Raw genomic sequence first — 16,816 nt, forward strand, 5'->3', positions numbered from 1 at the left:
GAAAGTCCAATAACTATTCTTTGATCTTATGACACTCTAGAAAATTGAGTAATTGGGGCAGGCTAATCCTTAAAAGATTTTTGTCATATCTAGTTTCACATTAGTGAGCACATATTAACATTGAATTTAGAAAAAAGAAAAAAATGCCTCTACCATACAATAGTAAATTTACCTCTAAGAATGCTTTGATTGTATTCAGAGATTTTTTTAACCAGGTAACACTATATAGCAAATTCACAGAAATGACTTACCATAAATAGCACATTACTAAAATTTTGAAGTTATAAAAATATAATATATAATTTGGAAACTATAAATTGGAGCATAGATAATCCAAGAGCTTATGACAAATCAGGAATGGAAAATTTAGGCTAGCGAGAAAATTCAGTTTGAGGGTGGAATAGAATAAGAAAATGGTTTGTCTAGTACAACTTCACTCATGTTAACACAATATCATCAACTCTGTTAAAAGTTCCTAGTTGACCTCTTCAAAATAGCAGCAGAGGGTTGTTTTAAAAAGTACGAAACTCAGTTAAAAACAACAGTATGGTATTAATTTACTGAAACATTCTAGCTCCCCCCATTAAACATTTTACATTTTCTAAAAACAATTTTTTTAGATCCCTTTCAAATAATCTCCCCAAAGCATAACTATACTGCAGGCTTTTTCTCACAGCTCATCCCAAATCCTTTTTTTTAACTTAGAAAATGTGTAATAAAGAGCTGCAAATATAAAGGAATAACACTAAAAACACAATCTGAAAATGCAATGCGGTTCCCATCTGCTTCTTTGGAAGATAATTTACCACTAGTGATGACAACCGTGTCAGGTGTTACTTGCTTCAGTCAGAGAAGTACACCTGGTAGGTTCTCCTTTATTAGGTCAGAGCCACAGTGGTAAAGGGAGAAACAAGTGTGATACCCTGCAACCTCACCAGTATACAATATTCATCACTATTGCATCTACCACTAAACACAAACTAGAATCAGAGAAGTCCTTGACTCCATAGGAACTGTAGCTGAAGCTCCAGCGCAGGATCGAGGCTCACACATCGCCAGCTCACCCCTAGTCAGTCTCACTCTGTTGCCACTCTCTTAGGGAATTTCCCTCCCAGGAAACATTTCCTAATTTGAGGTTTGTTTCATCTAGCGCCGTTTTTAAGGTGGGAGTGGTTGGTCGCTTGTGGACTTGGATGTGTAGCCAGGTTTTTACTCTTTAATGGTTAAAGTGAAAGTGTTAGTAGCTCAGTTGTGTCAGACTCTTTGCGACCCCATGGGCTATAGCTCACCAGTCTCCTCTGTCCATGGGATTTTTCCAGGCAAGAATACTGGAGTGGGTTGCCATTCCCTTCTCTGGGGCTCTTCCTGACCCAGGATCGAACCTGGGCCTCCTGCATTGTAGGCAGATGCTTCACCCACTGAGCTATGAGGGAAGCCCTCTTTAATGGTTAACCCTGGTCTAAATATGTGGTTGAGTTTTTATTTATATCATCTGTGACACTGACCAGACCAGGCATTTGGGGCACATTTCAAATTCTTCCCACATACTTGAGTGTATATTGCATGTTTAGTTTTTTTAAAATATTGCCTGAGCTATATGAAATTTCAAAACCAAGCAAGAAGAATGATGACCATTGCCATCTTAAGATCAGTGTTTTGTTCCACGTGCTGGAGAAACACTAGAGGCCACACAAAAGCACAGAAGACCCTACAGGCACAAAGAAGCCCCTGTCTCAAGTTTTAGTTCATGGTCATGATTGCCTTAGTATTAATATACAAAAAAAAGTTATAAAGGCTCAGGAGAGCTCTTGCCCAACGGCACTGTTTCCATCGATTTTTTCTCACTGTGGTGTCTCACTTTGTGCCACAATTTTCTTAGCACGTGGCTGTGCATCCTAAATCACATTGTTAGTTTTGTGGTGATGGGAATTAAACCTAAATCACAATGACGGTGAAAAAAGCATGCTGGGGTCCCTGGCTACTTGGTATATTGAACTGTACTGTACTTTGTGATTCGACTCCGGGTTGTGGTAGGGGAGGCGGAACCGAGGGTGTTGCTAAAGTGATGCTCAGCGGAACCCCTCAAGTGGCCGATGGTGGCTGCGCCCCCTAGGCTGCTACTCAGGCCCCCGCCACCTCCTAGGCTGCCCAGCCCGATGCCACCACCACTTCCTCCACCTGCACTGCCCAGCAGGCTGCTGCTGCCCGTGATGCCGGAGCCGGAAACTACCCTCTCCGTCACAATCACGTTGTGGGTGTTTGATAACTCAGGGTGCATGCTCAGATTGCCCACTATGCCGGAAGTTGGCTGGATCACTCTTTCCGTCACTACTACATTGGAAGACTGCCTAGGATCAGGGATGGTCAGAGTGGTGGGCAGACTTGAACTTGGTGCTATTACCCTTTCTGTCACTATCACGTTTGACCCGTCTCTCAAGTCAGGCATCTCTAGCATCCCCTGCAAGTCGGCACCGGAGATTGGACCGACTACCCGCTCTGTCACCACCACGTTTGATGCGTGTCGGTTATCGTGAATGTGGACAGAGGGCTTCAGAGTGCCGGAGGAGGTGTAAGACTCGGTCACGGTGACATTACCATAGCCCAGAGGATCAGGAATCGGCGTAGGGTGCTGTACCCCAGGTCCCGAGGGGTAGGTGTTCTCAGAGATGACGGTGGTGGTGCCGAAACGTGGGGAGATGGGTGGGTGTCCACCACCAGTGGGCTCTGTTCCCTGCGGAGGGCAGACCGGCTCAGTGCTCTTAGGTGGCCAAGAGGGATCAGAGTCTGGAAATGGTTCAACGTCTTTTCCCAGGCTGATGTCTGCCAACTTCTTAAACTTCGGCCCCAGTGTATCCAAGAAGGTGTCATCCAAGTCTTCTCCAATGAAGCTACAACAGCCCACAGAGCCCGCAGGGGAGCCTGCACCCTCAATATCGTAGATGAGCAGACAGTCATTGGATGGGCGTCCTTCGTCTTCATCCGCATAAGCATATGCTTTCTGAATTTGTAGGCGAAAGAGAAAATGGAATGATGAATACATTTTTTAACAGTAATAGAGGTCTTTATCATTATTTCTTCTTCCAGGGCTTTACCAGAAAACTACACATAAAGCAAAATTCTAACGTCTTCCAGACACTCTTGTTGTTTAGTTGCTGAGTCGTTTCTGACTCTTTGCAACCCCATGGACTGTAGCCCACCAGGTTCCTCTCTCCATGGGATTTTCCAGGCAAGGATACTGGAGTGGGCTGCCATTTCCTTCTCCACAGACTCTTTAGAAGTTATTATGTAATTACTTGAAAGAGTTTGGTTAGAAATTAACTGTAATTTTGATAATATATTTTGATATTTATTTAGATGGACTTTTTCATGTTGGTGCACTTTGGACACAAAATCATGAAAAGAATCACATAAATTGTTTTGCAACCAAGTTAGAAGGACATACTTACAAACACAGAACCTAAAGTATGCCAGAATTGTGTGTTTTTTTGATTTGTTTAAAAGACACAGTTTATAGTTGATTTGGGTTCATTCGGGATTGTACTTGTCTTCCTTCAGATGAAGTGAATATGGTGATTTATTTCAATGTGGTTTTTAAAGCAAGATAAGAGGAGAATTTGACACTGGGTCTATGCTACTTTGAGGTTCAAAATTGAAGGTGACCAAAGACAATTCTTAAAAATGAAACCTCTGTCAAGTCAAAGTGAAAGCCCACAGATGTGTGTGCTTTTATCTCATCTCTCTTGTCTGCAATATTGGATTGCAAACTTTCAGGTTAATCAGAAACACCTAGCAAACCAACTCATTGTGCCATGTCAATTCAAAATTATGTTTTGAGTCCTTACTGTTTGCCAGACACTCAATTAGGAAGTTGGCAATAAAGTAATGAGCAAAACCAGGTAAAGTCCCTTTCTCATAGGGCTTACATTTCAGTAGGATGAACCAGAAAATAACACATAAAAGTATCTGTCAGAAGGTGCAGAGTAAAGGAATAGAGAGAGATAGGGTTTCTCTTTCAGACAGAGTGTCAGGGAAAGCATCTCATAAAGTGATGTTTGTTCAGAAACTGGAGTAAAGTCACTGGGAGAGTAAAGCAGAGAGAGAGGGTTCTGGACAGAAGGAGCTACAAGTGCAAAAGTTTTGAGGCAGAAATTGTACTTTTCATGAAAATAATATTCATGTGTAGGGACATGGATAAGAAGTCTGCCTATGGATTTCAGCAACAGTCCTCTTATTATTTGCTACTATTTGAAAGAGTTTTACTGGTATTTCAGTTCAAAATATCAGCCACTGGGTTTGATCCCTGGGTCGGGAAGATTCCCTGGAGAAGGAGCCTGGCAGACTACAACCCATGGGGTCGCATAGAGTCAGACACGACTGAGTGACTTTTTCACTGTTTTTCTGATTAGGAGAGTTAATGAAGGTGTTTTAGGGCAGGATGTATAAGGACATAAATGTATGAGAGACAATCTCAGAGGTAAGAAATTTTTGAAGGTTTAAGTGTCCTATGAAGTATAACTAAGGGAAATTCTGTCTCTACCTGGAGATAGCAAAATTAATTCTTTCTGGTTCTTAGAATGTCCTAGAAGTGTACTATGGCTCTTGGGCCTACGCTTTCTTAAAAAATATTTTATTGGAGTATTGTTGCTTTACAGTGCTTTGTTAGTTTCAGCTGTATAGCAAAGGGAATCAGTTATATGTGTTTATATATATATATATATATTATATATATATATATAAATCCCCTTTTTAAAATTTCCTTTACTCTTTCCTTTACTCCTTTATTCTGTGCTTGAAACTGAGCCAGGTACCAGCAACATAATGTAGAGCATGTATGGACATGGGCATGTGACTAACAGATTCTAGCAATGGAACGTTACATAAAACGTACAAAGTGCTACAGAAATACACATACAGAAACATCAATCCTATTTTGGATGAGAGGATAAACAGTTAACAATTTCAGAAAGGTGGAAATGTTTAAAGTGGATTGAAAGATGAGTGGGGGTTGGTAAGAGAGATGATCAGACAGAAGCATTCCAGGACGAGCACAGCATGAAAAAAGACATGAAGGGGAGTGGATCAGTGTGAATAAGGCAGAGGTGCTTGGCAAGTGGGGTTGTTGGTAAGGAGTAACTGGGGGTGTGAGGAAAGAGGTCAGTTGGTTAATGGCTATGTGAAGGAATTTTGGATTTTATTCCACAAACAAAACAGAGCTGGGAGCCACTGGCTGTTTGAAAGCAGGGGAGAAAAGTGCTCCCTGGTGGCTCAGAGGTTAAAGCGTCTGCCTGGAATGTGGGAAGCCGGGGTTTGATCCCTGGGTTGGGAAGATCCCCTGGAGAAGGAAATGGCAACCCACTCCAGTATTCTTGCCTGGAGAATCCCATGGAGAGAGGAGCCTGGTAGGCTACAGTCCATGGGGTCGCAAAGAGTCGGACACGGCTGAGCGACTTCACTTTCACCTTCACTTTCAAAGTGCTCAAGTCAGAGTTTTAGAAATGTTATTCAATTGGAATATAGATTGCCAGCATCTGTATCTAAAGACCAGAGGCTAGAAACCTTGTTAGGAGATGCCCACCATAACCTTGTTGAAAACAGTGTGGGTCTAGGGTAGAGATGGGGCTTTCTTGATGGCTCAGCGATGGAGCATCCACCTGCCATGCAGGAGACACAGGAGATGGGTTGGAAATCCCTGTAGGAGGAAATAGCAACCCACTCCAGTACTCTTGCCTGAAAAATCCCTTGGACAGAGGAACCTGGTGGGTTATAGTCCAAAGGGTCGTAGAGTTGGGCATGACTGAGTTGCTGAGCGTGGGGTAAAGATATGGGTGCAGGATGGAGAGAAGGCATGGGGACAGAGAGCTTACCTGGCAGAAGTAACTTTCCATGAAGTTCATATTCAGCCCTCCTTCTCTACATTCCCTCATAGAATTTCTTCTTAGTGTTCCAGGATATTCTTGACATATCTCAGGTCCTCCTGACATTTTAACTCCATCTGTTAGTTCAAATCCTGTCGTTCTTTCTCCTCCTCCCAGATCTTGCATTTCTCTGGCACCATACTCATTTGTGTAAACTCCTAAAAGTGTTAATCAAATTAAATTTTACTTTCCAGTAAACTATATTTTAAATCCAGTAAACTATATTTTCTCTAGCGTATTGTAAACTAAAAATTAACAACTTACTCTAATGTATAATTTCTTCATTCAGGTATGCAGTGGTGAGCGAGCAAAGAAATAAAATGAAGGTAACACATAAAGAACGGAGATTATAAATATGATATTGAGTTCAAAATAATATTATTAACCAATTTGTTAATTCACTAATTATTTGTTGTCTGTTATGTGTGTTAGTTAGTCAGTCATGTCTGACTCTTTGCGACCCCATGAACTGTAGCCCACCAGTCTCCTCTGTCCATGGAATTCTCCAGGCAAGACTACTGGAGTGGGTAAGCTATACCTTCTCCAGTGGATTTTCCCAACTTAGGGAACGAACCCGGGTTTCCTGCACTGCAGGCGGAATTTTTTACTGTCTGAGCTACCAGGGAAGCCCATCATTTGTTGAGAAGTTACTATATGTTGTGCTGGGATAAGGGGGCTCCCTAGAGGTTACAAAACCCTATCTATACCTTAGAGAGTTTGATTTCAAATTGGAGGAAAATACCCAAATTCTAAAAGTTAAAGAAAAAGTATGAGAATACTCGGTGTATATATATATTAGACTCTAGCACAGGCACTCCAAAGCTTTCAGAGAAGAAAACATGGCTATGGCGAGGGAACAGGTTTACATGGAGACTCTGGGATTTGCATTTGAATGTGAGGGGTGAGTAGAAGTCTGTTATAGTATTCCATATAGATGAGATAAAAGGGTGGCCAGACTATGCAAGTGCCATGGACAGAGAATGTTGACAATGGAACAGTCCTATGGCTTTCATATTTTAAAGCTGTTCAGTTTAGGTACAGCATTTCATACTTCTTATTCTGCTGCTGTTCACTGTGCTTTGTTCAAGGTTTGTAGACTTAATAAGGGAATACATGCATAAATAAATCCTTGTGGATTTGAAGATTTGTCAAGTCTTGAGAACTGATTGGGTGTCAATGAATAGGAAGCTGTGAGAGTCAACAATGAGTTTCTGCTTTTGAGGTGGAAGGTGTTGGTGTCATTAACAAAAATAGATGCCTCAGGGGGAGAAAGAAGTTTAGACTAGCATCTCCCGCCTTTTGAATGTGGTCCAGTTCTGTAAGTTATAAACATTCTATGTCTTTTCCATTTTGAAGAGTTCAAAGTGGACAGGTCATGATCACAAGTTTGAAAAAGACTGAAAAAAATAGAATCGGTAATATTTATTTACCTTGAAAAGAAGCAAGATGGTACAATTATTTTCAAAATATGAGTTTTTAAAATTAATTGCTCTTTTCATTAGACTGATTTTGTGAATTGTAGAGGCAGAGGCTAGCCTCAATAAATGAGCATACATCTATTTAATAGGGTTATTTTTAAGTTCAAATGAGTAGTTTTTAATGAATAACAATTGCTCTATTAAACAAAAAAATCTCAACCGAAATTGACTTTTGTACTTCTCTATTTAACAGAAATCCCAATCATCACCTGTGTACTTTCTGATGATTATGGAAGATTTTAAAAAATACCAACTTAAAGGAATAATAATTACTGTAGGTTTTTCTTTATCATTTAATTTGCAAATTAGTCATCTAAAAAAGAATGATAGGAACAATTGTAAAGATAAGACGGTTGGGAAATAGTAAGGTATACAAAGACAGAGAGCAGAGTTCCTTCTTAGTAATTGAATTGTTAAAACTTTAAAAAAATTTTTCTTACCTGAGTTGTCAACATACTCAATTACATTTGCATTAGTGGCTGGTATGCATGGTACAGCACTATTGGCCAGAACCTAAAGGACAGGAAACATTTTCCCATTTGTAATGATTCTTTTCTTTCAGTGATTATACAGTGGGCTTGTTCTCAAATTATCTGAGACATTAAAAAAAAACAAAACTAAAAGCAATGTGAACCTTATTGAGAAAGGCTTTCTTGGTTACTGTCATCCAATTTTGATGCACCTTGGATTTCTCTTGGTTCTCCCTTTTGGCTCTCTCAGAACAAAGAACAGTCTAGACTGTGAGTGATTCCCTGTGTCTTGGTTCAAGAGTTTTGAAGCCTGTGAAGGGGCCACCTGTTATTGATGAGCACTTACCCCAGGATCGGCCTGTGCACCTTCCACTGCCCACGAGTGAATTGCTCCGTCGGAACATTCAGGAACAGGCTCAAAGGCAGCCCCGCCGCCAGGGGCACCTCCACAGTCACAGCACATCAGCAAGAAGGGGACCACTGGTGGGGAAAAGACAGGAATATTGGAATTAACAGTGGGACCACACTAAAACAAAACGACCTACCCTTATGATTAAATTTGAATCCCTAATTTAACTCCACTTGATTCTAACATAATTATGAAAGTTTCAGAAAACAAGCTGAATATTGGTGAGATACCAAAATCAGTGTCAGCTTCAGACTGCAGTCAATTTTTACTTGTTACAGAATATTCTGATTACAGATGCTATTATACTATTAAAACAGATGAGTTTTTTTTCCCCCTGTCATTACTTAGGGAAGTATTAAAGGAGAAATATTTCTCAGAGGTTGTAACATTTGGCTCATCTCCACTCTGTGATCATCTAAAGCAATGTTAAAAGACCTCTTGGAGAATCCATTGAACATTATACCCTCATATCTAGATCCTTGACTAGGTCCTCTCTGCTGCTGCTGTTAAGTCACTTCAGTTGTGTCTGACTCTGTGCAACCCCATAGACAGAAGCCCACCAGGCCCCCCCATCCCTGGGATTCTCCAGGCAAGAACACTGGAGTGGGCTGCCATTTCCTTCTCCAATGCGTGAAAGTGGAAAGTGAAAGGGAAGTTGCTCAGTCATGTCCGACTCTTAGCGACCCCATGGACTGCAGCCTACCAGGCTCCTCCGTCCTTGGAATTTTCCAGGCAAGAGTACTGGAGTGGGGTGCCATTGCCTTCTCCAGGTCCTCTCTAGTGACCGCAGGATGTAGTCTGTTTCTCTCTTTAAAAATTTTTTTAAATTTATTTGCTTAATTATTTTATTATTTTTGGCTGTGCTGGGTTTTTTGTTGCTGCACACGTGGGCTTTTCTCCGGTTGTGACAGTTGGGGGCTACTCTTTAGTTGTGGCATGTGGGCTTTTCACTGCTGTGGCTTCTCTTGTGGCTGAACACACGCCTAGGCCCACAGGCTGCAGTAGTTGTGGCTTGTGGACTCAGTAGCTGAAGCTCCTAGGCACTGGAGAACAGAATCAATAGCTGTGGTGCGTAGGCTTAGTGTCTCGGGAGTATGTGAGATCTTCCCGGATCAGGGCTTGAACCCATGTCTCCTGCATTGGCAGGCAGATTCTTTACCACTAAGCCACCAGAGAAGCCTGTGGTCTACTTCTAAAAGCTCCCGTGTGTGATACTTCTTTTTCATTATCAAAGTGTGTTGTGAAGTAAGTCTTATGATTTCATAGAAGGCAAAAGCAAGGCCCAGGGAGTTTGATATTGAAACTCCAAATAAAAATCTTAACTTATCTACTTAAAAATATTGTAATATATAGTGGAACTATGTGTAACTCTGTTCTGTGTTTTCCAAGTCTCCTATAAATGTGTTATCATACCTTCATAATTTAAAAAATAAAAATTAAAAAATATATACTAAAAAAAAAAAGCAAGGCTCAGAAAAGTTGGGTAACCTTGGAAAGACTCAGACAATTGAATTTAGAAGCTGGAGTTTACCCCTTCTTTTCTTTGGTTCTTCTTTTCTTAGACTGTGCAGCTTTAGCATAGCTTTTGAACTGTGGTGTTGGAGAAGACTCTTGAGAGTCCCGTGGACTGCAAGGAGATCCAACCAGTCAATCCTAAAGGAACTCAGTCCTGAATATTCATTTGAAGGACTGATGCTGAAGCTGAAGCTCCAATACTCTGGCCACCTGATGCGAAGAACTGACTCACTGGAAAAGACCCTGATGCTGGGAAGGATTGAAGGCAGGAGGAAATGGGGACAATAGAGGATGAGATGGCGGAATGGCATCACCAACTCGATGGACATGAGTTTAGAGCAAGCTGCGGGAGTTGGTGATGGACAGGGAAGCGTGGCATGCTGAACTTCATGGGGCTGCAAAGAGTCTGACACAACTGAGCGACTGAACTGAAGTGAGATAAAGTGCCCTCAAGGTCAACCCCTGCCTGTGTTTGTAGTCTCAACTCTCATCACACTGTCAGACACATCCTTTATTTCTTCTCTGATGGAGTCCTTTATTGCAGTTACTTGCACTCTCATTCTTTTGGGACTGTGCACATGGATTTTTTTTTCTTCTTCTTGTATTGTGTTCTCCTTTTCTTGTCCAGTAGGATAGTTCCTATTCATCTGTTAAAACCCAACTCAGAGTTTACTTGTTCTATGTAGCCTTTTCTGATTGTTTCAATCAATTGTTTCTTACTGTCTTCTTCACTCAAACAGCAATTTGAATCTGTCTGTTATGGTGGTGGTTGGTGGTGGTTTAGTTGCTGTGTTCAACTGTTGTAACCCCATAGACTATAGCCCACCATGCTCCTCTGTCCATGGAATTTCCCAGACCAGAATACTGGAGTGGGTTGCCGTTTCCTTCCCCAGAGAATCTTCCCCCCACAGGGATCAAACTCAAGTCTCTTGCATTTCAGGCAGTCTCCTGCATTGCAGGTGAATTCTTAACCAACTGAGCCACCAGGGAAGCCTGTTACGGTACTTCCCTATTACATTGAGACTCGATGCAAAATAGTTTTTATCCTCACTGAACTCTAAGAAATCAAACTGATTTTTTTTTCATGTCATAAACCCAACACCAAACATAGAAATTTCTTGATAATTGCACAAAATAAGAATGTATAGAATATATTTCATCAAAGGGACAGAAAACTAATTTCCTCCCTAGTTTTTTTGGAGGGACACATAAAAACAGAACTGTTCAAATACTTACATCCTAGGACCAAGAATCCCATGATGAGTAGTCCAATGCCAGCAGGACCAAAATGTACATTATCTCCTAGTGGCTGATAAACACCAGTTCCTACACCATAATCATTTGTGCCAACAGCAAGAGTATTTGTGCCAACACCACCACCAGTTGTGTAGCCATTAGTGGTAACACCTCCGGAAGTAAGGCCATATGCAGAGGTAGTACTTCCATTTACATTTGGACGTTCGGTTTTCCAGCCACCATTTTCAAGGTTAATAACAATTGTACCAGTACAAGTTCTTTGAAGAGCATCTGTAACAAAGTTTAGAATGAAAGAAATATTTTATACATTTGGTTTAATAATTGTTGGACGATACGAACCTATTTTCTCTTTGCATAAACACTTATTTCAGTGCCTTAATTCCTACCAGTTCAATAACCCCCCATATTGTCTTTTGTCTGCGACTCAGTTTTTAAATGAAAGCATTACGAGTAAATATTAGTGCTTGAGAAAAAACATACACAATAAAGAAACATGTGTTAAGAAACATGTGTTGAGAAACATACACACAACACGTCACGTTATGTGTTGGTCAGCAGTGTGTTATAAGCCAGTGTGGAGACATTTCTAGGCTGCGTGTTGCACACTTCTCCGTATTTTGTTTGCTGTTTTACTGTCTTTCATCTTCAGCTCTTGTTTTTTCCTTTTATAGGCTGACAAAACCAGCAGACTTTGAGCAGGTTGGTCTGTCATTTGTATAGACATCACCTACAGATAAAACTTCATATCCTCAAACTCACAACTGTCCGTTCAAACAACTCATAGGAGGGAGAATTTGGCACCATTGGAGGTGGGGGGCGGATTTTCATTATTAAATAGGTGAAGAACTTTTGTTTTACTATCAGATATTCCAAATTTGCTTTCTTCTTGTCCTTCGAAGTTTCGGTAAATTATTGTCTTTGTTGGCTAAACATGAGAGGAGAGATATTTGTGATTTGTTTCAGCTTAATGGCTCCACACTTGCTGTTGGTTTCAGCAAGTTACTATTATTGTTATTGTTGTTCAGTTGCTAAGTTGTGTCAGACTCTTGCAACCCCATGAGCTGTATTATCTCTATTTTATAGGTGTAAGATTTGTTGTCAGGCTTTGTTCATCATTGTCATTCTAGAATCTGGCACAATGGCTAACGTTTGGTTAGAATTCAATACATAGTTTCTGAGTAAATGAATAAAGGTATTCCTGAAAGCCGGTACTAGAGATAGGCTTACACCCTAGTCTGTGTGTATGTGTGCATGTGTTATGCCTAGTTGTGTCTGATTCTTCGCAACCCCATGGACTGTAGCCCACCAGGCTCTGTCCATGGAATTTTCTAGGCAAGAATTCTGGAGCAGGTTGCCACTGTCTACTCCAGGGGGTCTTCCTGACCCAGCGATTGAACCCACATCTCTTGAGTCTCCTGCGTTGGCAAGCAGATTCTTGACCACTGCACCGCCTGAGAAGCCCACGTCCTAATCTATCTGAAGTCAAAGTCCATGTCATTTCAGTCAAGCTAAGCTGATTCTATTGTTATTGTTGTATCAGAGTACAATAATTCTATTGTTACTGTTTTTGTTATTTTTATTATCATCAGATCCAATGTTTATCCCAGAAAACTGTATTTTTTAATGACAAAGGTAATGTTCCCTACTTGCCATAAACCTACAGTTTTAGTAAGCTTAAGTTTCAATTTCTCCTTCATGTGTCCAGTTAAGCTTGATGTTGGGTGTAAGAAAAGGAGTAAACTAGCAATTGCTTAAGACAATTTCAGCGCTGAAATAAGCTTTATCTGTGGATGGAATAAACATTTCTATTTGTAATACACGTTATAAAACCTACATTTATTTTGACTGATTGTGGAAAAGACCAGCATAATTTGGTACAAATTCTGAATTAATGAATGCTTTTAAAGAAATGCTCCTTTATTTCTTTTTAATCTGTGAAGCAAGTGGAAATTGTCAATCCCATTTTAAGACAATTGAAAGAAAAAGAGAAGAAAGAGACAGAAGAAGAAAGAGAAGCTGAAGCAGCAAATATTGCTTAGAATCAGCTTTGAGGAACTTTCCTCCTAGTGATCTAACCTACTTTAAAGCTGTTGGTCTTGAAAAGTAATAAACTTGCTAATTCCAAATTGTTTACATGAAGTTGTACATTAACTAAGGATCATATAAAGTTAAGCTAGCTTAGCTTTGTGTCTATTTGAAAATAATTTTACAGTATCATTAAAAATTTTCAATTACCAACATTAATAGGAACTAACATTTACTGAAAGTCAGCACTTGTCTAGTGCTTTACTGTAATAACTCCTTGAAAGTGAAAGTGTTAGTTGCTCAGTCATGTCTGACTCTTTGCAACCCCATGGACTGTATAGCTCACTGGGCTCCTCTGTCCATGGAATTCTCCTGGCAAGAGTACTGGAGTGGGTTGCCATGCCCTTCTCCAGGGGATCTTCCCCACCCTGGGATCGAACCCAGGTCTCCCACATTGCAGGCAGATTCTTTACTGTCTGAGCCACCAGGGAAGCACTTAATAACTCCGTAAGTACTTCTAAATCCATAATGTTACTGTCCCACTTTATGGAAGAAAAATCTGAGGGATAAATGGGTTAAATAACTTCTCTAAAATCTGTAGCTAGTAAGTGATAGTACAGTATACCAATCCAGTTTCATTCCAAAGCTCACGGTCCTAACCATAAATTATAATGTATCTTGTATCATTCAGGATTTGATTCTATAATGCCCAGTATGATAATTTTTGTTGGAAAAAGGGTACTTCAAAACACAATAATTAAAATTTTAGTTTCTGAATGTATATACAAATTTTTGTTGGAAAAAGGGTACTTCAAAATACAATAATTAAAATTTTAGTTTCTGAATGTATATACAAATTCCATGTATATATGATATAACTGTATACATAAATTCCATGAGAAGGGAAAAAAATAAGTTGATTTCTTACCATCTATAGATAGAATTGTTCCTTGGTATTTTCCCCCAAGTATTTTGTATTGTTCCATAGTAACTTTATTTCTCAAAGTAATTATGGCTGTTTTTGAGTCAATAGCGAGCAAGTCAGTTGGATTTCTTCCCATTACGTATCTGTTTTTGAAAGACAGTGGTACAAATTAATGTTAGTTATGTAGAGAGAGAGAGATTGATTTTGATTTTTTTTTTTAAGGATAATTGCTTTACAGTGTTGTGTTGGTTTCTGTTGCCATCCAATGTGAATCAGCCCTAAGTATACATGTGTTCCTTCCCTCTTAGACTTCCCTTCCACCCCCATCCCATCCCACCCCTCTAGGCTTTCCCAGAGCTCCCTGTGTTATACAGCAACCTCCCACTAGCTGTCTGTTTTACATATGGTAATGCATATGTTTCAATGCTTCTCTCTCAATTCGTCCCACCCTCTCCTTCCCCTGCTGTGACCACAAGTCTGTTCTCTATGTCTGTATCTCTACTCCTGCCTGCAGATAGGCTCATCAGTACCATTTTTCTAGATTCCATAGATTTGCATTACTATACAATATTTGTTTTTCCCTTTCTGACTTCACTCTGTATAATAAGCTCTAGGTTCATCCACCTCACTAGAACTGACTCAGTCATTCCTTTTTATAGCTGAGTAATATTCCATTGTATACGTGTACCACATTTTATCCATTCGTCTGTGAGTGGACATCTTCCATGCCCTAGTTATTGTAAATGGTGCTGCAGTGAATGTTAGGGTACATGTGTCTTTTTGAATTATGGTTTTTTCAGGATATGTGCCCAGTAGTGGGATTGCTGGGTCAAATGGTAGCTTTATTCCTAGATTTTTAAAAAAAGAAATCTCCATACTGTTCTCCATCATGGCTGTATCAGTTTACATTCCCACCAACAGGAGGGAATGTAGGAGGGTTCCCTTCTCTCTATACCCTCTCTAGCGTTTATTGTTTGTAGATTTTTTGATGATGGCCATTCTAACTGGTGTGAGGTGATGGTTTTGATTTTAAAACATGTTTCCTGCCAGTAGATGTAACCCCTGGATATAATTTTCAATCATTAGAAACTTTGTCTGAGGACATTCAGAAATGGAGGGAGATTTAAATTTAAGAAAAAGAATTAAGCAACCACTTGTGATGGAATGTCTATTACACCCACTTGGATGTCTGAATAATCCCTTGATACTTGCAGCCTCATTTTCACTTGATTTTGGTAGCATCAGAACTGTCCTGGACAACCCAGATACTGGGACTTCCTGGACTGCTGCTAACTCTAAACTTTTCTCTTACCAAAGAAGTTATTTCTTCAGACCTTGGCTTTCATCCCTTTCCTATTTCCAACCCCTCCCCATATACACAGTGCATTTACAGGATTTCTTGTGGATTCCAAACTCCATCCTTGTCTTGCACCTCTATCCTATTCTCTATTCTCTTCCTCTCCTCATCCTTGACTTTGAAGTTTTCCTTCCATTTATATGTTTGTTAGACATACATTGGTTAGAGAACTCTCTGTGTTGGGCATTGTGCTAATCGTGGGGAATAGAACTTGGAAAGGAGTCAGAGGTAGGGGTGTGGTCTTCCCTCAGTGAACTCACATCTGTGGAGTACAAGAGAGCTTATCAGCAATGGTGGTGCAAAGACCGTAGATAGTAATGCCTGTATGTGGAATCTGAAAACAATTCGTGTAGATGATCTTATTTATAAAGCAGAAATAGAGACAGATATGGAGAACAGATGTATGGATACCAAGGTGGAAGGAGGGGTGTGATGAATTAGGAGATTGGAACTGACATATATACTCTATTGATACCATGTATAAAATAGGTAACTAATGAGAAGCTACTGTATAGCTCAGGGAACTCTAGGCAGTAGTCTGTGGTCACCTGTGAGGAGGAAACCAGAAATGAAGGGATATATGTATATGTTTAGCTGAATCACTTTGCTGTATAGTAGAAGCTAACATGAAAGCAACATGCTCCAGCTCCTGCTCAATCGCTCAGTCGTGTCCAGCTCTTTATGTCCCCATGGACTGAAGCCTACCAGGCTCCTCTGTCCATGGAATTCTCCACTGGGGCAAGAATATGGGTTGCCATGCCCTCCTCCAGGGGATCTTCCCGACCCAAGGATTGAACCCACATCTCTTGCTTCTCCTGCATTGGCAACTGGATTCTTTACCACTGAGCCACCTGGGAAGCCTTAAGCAACTATATTCCAATAACATTAAAAAAAAAAAAAAAAAGTAATGGCACAGTGTGTTGAGAGCTATAATACTCGTATGGAGTGAGTTGACTACAGAGCAAAAACTTTTAAAACTCATTTGTGAGGTCTTTCCACCCCCCCATTGTTCTTGACTACAGGAACTTTTCAAAATACATGTGCACATATAATACAGTGATTTTTCATGATCAAGTAGAAACATTTGGATATGTAGAGTTTAAAAAAAACTACAAAGCATGACCTTTTCCTTAATGTAACCAACCTATTCATATTAAGGTTATTGTTGACCAATATTAAGTGCTAATTAAAGTAAGAAAGTAACTGATATGAGTTAGCTAAATCTAATTGATTTCAATGGGTGGATTTGCAATGGGAAAATCAATCCATCAAATCTTCCAAGGGGAATACCATGATATGTGGAAATCAGCTAACTGATCAATAAAATATATAAACACAGGAGTGTCAAACTTTCAAGATACAATTATTTTCACATTTTAAACCTTCACACTTTCCATCTTACATTTTTCACAGATTTTTATACTTTCTTAAACACTCTAAATTAAGTAGCAGTTCACCAGTTTGT

General features: G+C 40.0%; 1 protein-coding gene across 1 annotated transcript in view; it reads right to left on the reverse strand.

The window, feature by feature from the left end:
• Positions 1-1,978: 1,978 nt before the first annotated feature.
• The window catches only part of DSG1 (desmoglein 1), a 39,800-nt gene continuing 24,962 nt past the window's right edge, over positions 1,979-16,816 (reverse strand). Inside the window, exons 10-15 of the mRNA XM_005901041.3 lie at positions 13,998-14,137; positions 11,024-11,314; positions 8,210-8,343; positions 7,834-7,906; positions 5,865-6,073; positions 1,979-2,998 (exon numbers count right to left, since the gene is read on the reverse strand). Of these exons, the coding sequence (XP_005901103.2) occupies positions 1,979-2,998; positions 5,865-6,073; positions 7,834-7,906; positions 8,210-8,343; positions 11,024-11,314; positions 13,998-14,137 (1,867 nt within the window). The remainder of the gene's footprint in view (positions 2,999-5,864; positions 6,074-7,833; positions 7,907-8,209; positions 8,344-11,023; positions 11,315-13,997; positions 14,138-16,816) is intronic.

The sequence above is a fragment of the Bos mutus genome, chromosome 24, assembly GCF_027580195.1.
Source record: "Bos mutus isolate GX-2022 chromosome 24, NWIPB_WYAK_1.1, whole genome shotgun sequence".
Classification (NCBI taxonomy): Eukaryota; Metazoa; Chordata; class Mammalia; order Artiodactyla; family Bovidae; genus Bos; species Bos mutus.